Raw genomic sequence first — 9,527 nt, 5'->3', positions numbered from 1 at the left:
AAACACAACCCGTTCCCTCCGTTCCACTCACTCAAACCTCCTCCACATACCCAGAACCAGACTCAGGACAATGGGAGATAGGGCCTTTTGTGCTGCTGCCCCACATCTGTGGAATGCCCTCCCTGACTCCTTGAGGGCACCTCAATCCACGGACTGTTTTAAAAAAGGCCTTAAGACATTTCTTTTTAGCAAAGCTTTTGGTCCCCTTTAGATGTTTTTTTTTTTTTTTTTTTTTTTTAAGAACTGCTTATCTTTTTTGTTTTTAACCTGTAGCACTTTGAGATCTCTGATGAAAAGTGCGTTATAAATAAAATGCATTATTATTATTATTACTGCAGTGTAAGTGCTGACTGGTGAGGGTATAGACAGCTGTCTTCTGTAGTGTGTAGTGTAGTGTGTAGTGTGCACAGTGGAGTCTTTAACCACTGTGCACCTGATGTGAGCAAAACATACAAAAAAATATAACAATTTATTAAACATTTATGAACGCATAGTCATGTTTTGTAAATGATTAGTTAATCATTAACTAATCAACTGTAAATGACTTATAACTGAATCTACAAAACATACATAAAATGTAAGCATATCACTTGCTAATCATTTATGAATGTTTGTAAATGATTAGTTCATCATTACCTAACCACTTATAAATGACTTACAGCTGAACATTATTATAAAGTGTTACCAACAACACTATCTTTTTCTTATAGCTATTTCACCTTTGTTAATAAACTTTAAACAGACGGAAATGTTTAGACTTTTGAGCGATTCGTTACTGTTTTGGACCCGTTGTCATATTAAGTATAAAAACAAATGCATTTTGTTCTGTTGAGCACATTGATTCATTTCTCATGTGCCTGAGCTGATGTTTTATATTCTTCAATATCTGTCTAAAAACTGGAACAGGAAGCAATGCTGTTCTGAAGTACTGTAACTTATTTTAATACATGTATTACCAAGTTGTTCTTTACAGTCTGACTGGACAGAAAAATTTGCAGTTCGTCTCATTTAAAAAAATCAAATGTGAATCGACAACAAAGCACTCCGCAAAACCATGCAGCACCAGAAGTGTGTATATATATATATAAACCTATATTATAGCGATAAACGGCCCTTTTTGACATTTGAGCCTGCAGAAGCTTTGAATGAAGCTGACAGGAGCGAACACATCCTAGGCTCATATGTATTCGGGCGATCATGTGCTTTTTCCTGCTGTGTGTGTATTAGATAAGCATTACATCAGTGTGTTAATAACTCAATCCCCCATGAGCCTCTGGGGCGGCGCTCCTGCTGGCTGACTCAGCAGATCTGGCAACAGTCGGGGTTTTTCCTCTTTTGCCACTGAAGCTCAAATAACAAAGACTGTAAAACCACAACTGTAATATTCAGCCACAACTGTAACTGTTACACATGAATTGTGAAGAGTTTAATCAGCTTTATCAGTTCCTGTGAAATAATTGCAGAGTTCCTGGGAATGGAGAAGCTGGGAAGCGTGACTCACTTTCATCGTGTCAATGTCACAGAACAACTGGGGATTTTAAGTTGTAAATAATATTTATATTGCTTAATTATGTCTGTCGAAAGTGACATATATTACATCTTAATTCTACCAGTGTCTCTTGTCGTTTTTTCTCTCTTTCCGTTTCATCCCTTAATGTTACTACCGTTCAAAAGTTTGGGGGTCGATCATTTTTTTCCCTTAAATCTCTTTTGCTCACCATTTATTTGATGAAAAATACATTAAAAACAGTAAAATAGCTGTGTCTATGTGAATATATTGTAAAATGTAATTTATTCCTGTGATCAAAGCTGAATTTGATACTCCAGTCTTCAGTGTCACATGATCCTTCTAATATGACGAAACATTTCTGGTTATCATCAATGTTGACAGATGTTGTGATTCATATTTTTGTGGAAAATGATACATTTTGTCCGGGATTCTTGTTGAAAGTTGAAAAGAACAGCATTTATTTGAAACAGAAATCTTTTGTAACATTAGAAATGTCTTTACTGTCACTTTTGATCAATTTAATGCATCTTTGCATTCATTTATTTAACAAAAAAAAAATCTTTCTAACCCTTTTTAAACAGTAGTGCATAAATACTTAATATAATTTTCTTGTTATACATTTCCTTGTTTGCAAAGTTTGCATGAATAAAGCCGTTTTTAATCAAGTGATGTTCACTGCCAGATATCTAGAAGAGCAGGATATATCTGTAAGATAACATGAGTAAACACTGCGGGCATTAAGGCAAAACTCACTGGAGGAAGTAAGATAATCGTATTAAATAGCTGTGTTGTTGAATTACACTGAGTATGGATAAGTTTTAATGCATACATGACAAATTTCAGAACTTTTCCTAATAGCTTTGCTTACAGTAGCCATTTCATTACAACACACACCTTGAAACAGAGACTGAGAGAGAGTCAATATCCTCAGGGCATAAACTGCGTAGCTGTGGACTCATCACACACACATGTTTGAAGTGAAAGCAGCTTTAATGTTTAATATATCAGTGCTGATTCCTGGAATCAACCGACACAACCGGATTCAGTTTGAGGTGTAATGCACGCTCCTTCAACTGTCTTGTAATGGAATGAATTGTAATAGTTCATTTCCCATTTTGAGTTAGTTTGAAGTGCATTCTGTATTATTTGAACTGATGAGAATGAACAAAGTCTCTTTACATTATGTAACAAACATACAACAGAAAGAAAAGAAGTTCATAATCACAAAGGAAGGAATAGCTTTCATCTTTCAAGCTTGCTCTTCACACATTTCAGCTGAAATCCTACAGATCTGACTATCATGGCAGCGCTCCAAATATTTCAGGTATGCATCAGTCTTTACGGGACTCAGAAAGGCCATGTGGAAGGCAGCTGCTCGTAACTGGGTTGTTTAGGCCGGTGTCACTCGCCCTTAAAGCGAGGAGGACGCTTTTCTCTGAACGCCAGCAAACCTTCCAGCCGGTCTTTGGTTGGGATCACCTAGGAGACAACAGTCGTATCAGAGGAACGCTACAGCTGTGCCGCCTCGAGGGCTAAATATAGTGGCTCTCTGAGTGATCTAGGCCAGCGTTCACTCTCTGCATGAAGTGCATCGTGTTAACCTTTGAAACGGCTGATTATATGAAATTAAAGGAATTCCTTTTATATAGCGACTATTTATTTTTGTCTGTATTGACGATGAGGACGGACAGGAAGAGGCAGGAGAGGAGAGAGGGGAACAGGATCGGGAAAGGACCTCGAGCTGGGACTTGAGTTAAAAGATTAGTTCACTCCAGAATTAAAATTTCCTGATAATGTACTCACCTCACGTCATCCAAGATATTCATGTCTGTCTTTCTTCAGTCGAAAAGAAATTGAGGTTCCAGGATGTTTCTCCATATAATGGACTTCAATGGTGTCCAACGGGTCGAAGGTCCAAATGTGAGTTTCAGTGCAGCTTCAAAGTCTCGACACGATCCAGCCGAGGAATAAGAGTCTTATCTAGACAAACCATCCGCCATTAAAAAAAAACATTTATATATTTTTTAACAACAAATGCTCGTCTTGCACTAGCTTTGCGATCCGCCACGCATTACGTAGTAAAAGTACAGACCTAGTGTTTACAAAGCGAACGTGCAAAGAATTAGTCAAACACCATTTACAAAAAAAAATACCTTAAAGGTGCTCTAAGCGATGTTGGGTGACCTCACTTCTTGATGACTTTCGAAGTATTGTCAAACAAAACTCCCTCCTCCTCATCCCTTCCCCTCCCCCTCCCTTCCGTACATTTCCGATGTTAATTCGGGACATCGCGTGTTCCTTCTCCTTTTCCCCTCTTCTTTGCTATTTGTTCATCGGAACGTCGTCTCTGTGGTCGTGTGTCGGCCATATCAAAATTCAAGAGAACAGAATTGTAACGTTAGTCGTTGTCGATGACATCTCTCCTCTAGCTAACTTCCCTCTTCATGCTTCTCTCTCCTCCACTCCCCCCCCCCCCCCAGATAAGACTCTTATTCCTCGGCTGGGATCGAGTCGAGACTTTGAAGCTGCACTGAAACTCACATTTGGACCTTCGACCTGTTGAAGTCACTATATGGAGAAAAATCCTGGAATGTTTTCCTCAAAAACCTTCATTTCTTTTCGCCTGAAGAAAGAAAGATATGAATATCTTGGATGACGTGGGGGAGAGTAAATTATCAGGAAATCTGAATTCTGAAGTGAACTACTCCTTTAATATGTCAGAGCGCAGGCACATGGCTCTTGAAAGGTTTATCATGCATTGTTAAAATATATTTCTCTATGTTGAAAACAAATGGGGTTTTTACTTTGGATCCCAACTGTTGTGCTCTATTGTAGAACAGTATTTTGGCTCAAAAAACAACAGTTAATACAACAAAATACTATTTTGATTCTCAGATTAATGGGAATTTTCATTGTGTAAACATACCTGAGAATAGCATGCCTCTTCAATAGCTAATCCTGTCTTTAAATCCACCTGGAAAAAACAACAACAACAACATCATCCGTTTTCATTTGCAGAATGTTTATATGAACCACAACAACTGTATAAGTCACGAGAGAACGTAAGTCTGATGTGATGACGAGTGCCCATACAACACACTTTCTTTTCTCCTCGTAGCCGTGGGAACAAACCATCCAATAAACGTGCAAGAGCTCCTCATGACAACACTGAAGAACAGAGACCTACTTTTGTAGGTGACCTTGGCATTTCACAAACACAGAAATATCTGAACTCCTCACTAGAAAAACAACTGAATTTTAAGTAAATGTCCTTTGGCATCAGAGGCTCAATAGAGGCTCTTTCTTCATTTTAACAGCGACAGCTCTTCTAAAGAAGGTCAGATGAAAACAAGCTCTTTTGCTTCCTAGTGAAGCATCTTCAAATATAAGGAAGGGCTTTTTTTAAACCCAGGCTCATTGGGAAAAACGTGTCTGCGGCAACATTTCTGCAAAATTATATTACGTTGCTGCTTTCATGTTTTGCAACACTTCCAAAAAGTGAAATGTCCAGTGAGTGACACTAAAAGCATGTTCAGTTTTCTCTGAAACAGATTAACTTGAATCTGAAAATATTTTATTGCACGTACGGCCGCAGTTCAGAAATGAAATGCATGTAGAGTGATGATAAAAGGTTGATGCTCTATTGCGTTTGAAAATAACGCACCACCTACTAGGGCTGGCGGTATGATGGTAAATATCGTTACCGCGGTAGAAAATGTCAACCATAACAGATTTTTAAATCCAAAGTATACCGCGACATGCAAATAAGTGGGCGACTGGGCGTGGTTAACTCACGTGTGTGAGACTGAGCGAGACGCTGCGACTTTGCACGTTTGAAACATGGAGAAAGATGAATGAGCTCATGAGGAGGACAGAAAGCAATCCCGAGCAGGAGTTTGTTATTAAAAGAACTTGTTATTAAAAGAGGTGCGACATCTGTGGTTTGCAAAATCTGACAAAGACCAGAAAAACGTGATTTGCAAACTATGTAGAGCTAATGTGCTCACTAGCAGCGGTAGCACAAGTCATTTGTTTCATCACCTCAAAATGAAACACGCACGTGAATATCATGAAAGCCAAAAGATGCGCCACACATCAAGCGGTCCGTCAACCTCCGATGCTAAAACTAAAACAATGCAGATTCAAACTAGCTTGGCCGAATCTTTTACTAAAGGCATCGCGTATGAAAAAAGCTCAAAGAGATGGACAGAAATAACACAGGCCATTACGATGTATATCTGTAAAGACAAGTTTACACTGTGGAAAAGAAGGGGTTTCGAGACTTGATCAAAACCCTTGATCCAAGATATGTGATATGTTGTTTATCTTGTTAATTAATCTTAATTATAGAGAGAAATATTTTAAAGATGTTTAAATGTATGCTACTTGTAAAGTGTGATTGTCAGCTAATAATACTATAGCATGCTTATACTGTACATACACCTTTTCCAATGTATCCATCTAAATAGAGAGAGGTGTGAAGGTGCCCCAGGTTGATCGTGCAGTTGGGGTCTTCAAGAGAGTCGTGAGTGCCTTCTCAAATACTTGGAAAAGACAGCGTGAACTGGCCATTGCTCAGGCACAACTGGGCTTGCCTGCTCATAAACTCATCACTGAGACTGAGATGGGCCTCCAGGCAAAAAATGACTGAAAGGGTCATAGAGCAGGAGAAAGCTCTAACACAAGTCCTGCAAGCTGACAAAAAGACCAGACATTTAGTTCTGACATGGCAGGACCTGGATGTTCTTGAATCTGTGAATAAAGCATTAAGCCCTCTTGTGGAGTTCACAGATGCCTTGTCTGGGGAACAGTACGTGAGTGTTTCATACTTGAAACCTGTGCTTCATCTTTTCAATGAGCAGGTTCTGAAGCCACAGGATGATGATACCCAGCTCACCAAGAACATCAAGGTGCGGATTCTGGACTATCTGAATGAGAAAAATGCAGACCAATCCACCCAGGAGATGCTTGACAATGGCCTCCCTTCTCGACCCTCGCTTTAAAACCACATACGTAGAAGCAGAGAGAGTGGACTACGTGAAGGTCAAAGCTGCAGCAGAGATGGAGAGTCTTGCAGCTGAACAAAGAAAGTCTGCAGAGGGAGCGTCATTGCCACCAGTCGAAATTCCTGCTAAGAAAAAGAGGAGGAGTTTGGGCAGCTTCTTCAAAATAAAATCACGAAAATGCCAAGCTGTCCCTCAGTCAGAGAGAGAGTCCATGGAAATGGAGCTTAACAGCTATTTACAGACAGCTGAAGTTGATGGGGAGACAAACCCCCTGGAATGGTGGAGGCAGCACAAGGCCAATTTTCCACGAGTGGCCAGCCTGGCAAAAATATATCTCGGCATCCCTGCCACAAGTGCCCCATCCGAGCGGGAATACCATCACATGCCGCAGATCAGCACTGAAACCTGAGACAGTTGACCAGCTTGTATTCCTTGCTCACAATTTGTAATTGTTTTTATTGATATTCTCAAAACACATTATTACAAAGTACAAATTGTGAGGAAGGAAAAATTTTATAATTTTTTTCCTTATTTCTTTATTTATTGAAGTGTTTATTTATTTTATATTTTTTGCTGCGAAAAGATTTGACATTTTTATACTTTCAGCAAGAAGTGATTACTTTGTTTGAATATTTTATACAAGACGTGTTTATGTTTGGTATTTTTTTGGGGGGGGGGGGGGAATCATCTTTTTTTTCAAGTCTTCACATATTTATATTTTCTGCAGTATTTTTTTTCCCAGTTACTTAAAGGGGGGGTGAAATGCTCATTTTCACTCAATCTCCTGTTAATCTTGAGTACCTATAGAGTAGTATAGCATCCTTCATATCTCCAAAAAGTCTTTAGTTTTATTATATTTATAAAAGAAAGATAGGCTGTACCGAGTCTTTCCGGAAAAACCCCAGCCTCTGGAGGCGGGCCGTGTGGGCGAAGCCAGAGCCGTCGATCTGGGCTTTGTTTATAAAACATTCATCGTTGAAATGCAGGGAACAAACAGTCTACACAACTACACAACAATCTGCATTCACTGTTCCTAACGCTGGGTTCTTTGGGAAGCTTTCCCTCACATCCAAAAACACACTTTGGAGACAATATGCAGCGCTGCCGATGATTTCCTGTTGAAGCGCGTTGATGTGCGCGGTCTCACTCTCCTCTGGTCGATGTGTGCGCGGCCGCGCTTTTCCGGGATAAATGCTCATATAAGGAGTTCCACTCTGGTCTACATCATTAGATCCACGGTCGGAAAAAAAACAGCCGAAACTTGTACCAACCCGGAAGTAAGATTTTCGGCACAGAAATTCTCCGTTATTCGTCCAAAATATTTTTTAAAAACTTTGGCCATGTTAAGCATGAGAATCCATATCTTTAACACTGTAAACAACTCTGAATACATGAAACACCATTGTACCCCCCCTTTAAAGGGATAGTTCACCCAAAAATGAAAATGCTGTCCTCATTTACTCTCCCTCATGTTGTTCCAAACCTGTATGACTTTCTTTCTTCTGCTGAACACAAAAGAAGATATTTTGAAGAAAGTCGGTAACTAAACAACTGATGGACCCCATTGACTTCCATAGTAGGAAAAAAAAATACTATGGATGTCAATGGGGACCAGCAACTGTTTAATTACCAACCTTCTTTAAAATATCTTCCTTTGTGTTCAGCAGAAGAAAGGAAATCATCCAGGTTTGGAACAACATGAGGGAGAGTAAATGAGGACAGCATTTTCATTTTTGGGTGAACTATCCCTTTAAGTGTTGTTTATTTTATAACTGTGAGAAGATTACTTGAGGAAAGTTATAACAATAAGGTCTGTCCACATCAAACTGTGAGATGTGGAATACTGTGAAATTTGTTATATTATGGTTCATCTAAATGTTGAGTTTCTTTCATTTACTATATTTTTCAAGTTACAAATAAAAGAAAAAGTAATCAAACAAGGTGAAGTACTTTTCATTTGTAAAGTATTTAAGTTTACTTAATATATAAAGCCCTATTTGTCAAATTTCCAGAAAAACTGTATCGTGATGTATATCGTTACCGTGAAATATAATTTTGGTCATACCGCCCACCCCTACCACCCACACTAAACCTGACTGATAGAGTTAACAAAAGCAAACGTGAGATAAAAACATTTGCTGAAGCAACAATGGCGCTTTAGTTTGCTGCTTTAAGTCCTTGAGCTCTTTTGTCATGACTGGTGCTTCATGGGACTCGACAAGTGCAATGCTGTACCAGTTGAGAAAAGCCAAGCATATGGAGCAAGCCATGTGATACAAACATCAAAATGTGTTGGTTTACAAAGGATGTAGGGGATGCACTGATATGAACATTTTGGCCGGTACCAATAAATCTTTCTATTTGAAATTTTCATATAATTTTTGAGAGCCTGATTACTAAAACAAAAGTCTCAGCATTAAAAGCCATGTCCCAAACACACAATTATAATGTTCTCATTATAATCTGATGTAGCCGATATGACAGACTTGCGCTGCACGTGTTGCACTTTACTGTATTTTCCTTTTTTTGAAGTGATTCTCATTATATTTCAAGCAATTCAAACCCATCATGGTGAACAGTGCGCATCTGAAGTGTCTCAACTGAAGGAAACTATACATTATTTATCGGCTTTAAGACATCGGCCAAACTCATTAAAAATGAACATACATCGGCCGATATATCGTGCATCCCTAAAAGGATGTGCTATGGTAAAAGTGCAAAAGGTCATAACATATTTCCATGCGATTCCTTGCACAACACTACGCCCTTATTAATTAATAATCTTCCCCTGTAATCCTAATCAAAAAGGAATAAACGTTGTTGGTGTTTTACTGCCTCTAGTGTTCATTTCAGCTGGAAACTGCAGTGAATTTTCAGTACAGGTACGTTTTAGGAGTTTTGCTAACATGTAGATAGAGGCACGTTTTCCAATGAGCCTGTGTTAGCTTTTTTTCCTCTTTTAATGACATCCACAGAAAAGATGAGGAGGCCACTTCCTAAAGGACGTGTGG

The 9,527-nt window shown here is 38.9% G+C and overlaps 1 protein-coding gene across 1 annotated transcript in view; it reads right to left on the bottom strand.

Moving 5' to 3' along the window:
* Positions 1–1,938: 1,938 nt before the first annotated feature.
* Positions 1,939–9,527, bottom strand: part of auh (AU RNA binding protein/enoyl-CoA hydratase) — a 40,469-nt gene continuing 32,880 nt past the window's right edge. The window contains exons 9-10 of the mRNA XM_079862199.1: positions 4,437–4,484; positions 1,939–2,989 (exon numbers count right to left, since the gene is read on the bottom strand). Coding sequence (XP_079718325.1) covers positions 2,912–2,989; positions 4,437–4,484 — 126 coding nt within the window. The 3' untranslated portion in view covers positions 1,939–2,911. The remainder of the gene's footprint in view (positions 2,990–4,436; positions 4,485–9,527) is intronic.

The sequence above is a fragment of the Squalius cephalus genome, assembly GCF_949319135.1.
Source record: "Squalius cephalus genome assembly, chromosome: 24".
Lineage (NCBI taxonomy): Eukaryota > Metazoa > Chordata > Actinopteri > Cypriniformes > Leuciscidae > Squalius > Squalius cephalus.
Note: the sequence above shows the minus strand (reverse complement) of the source record. Positions and strands in the feature narration are given on the sequence as shown.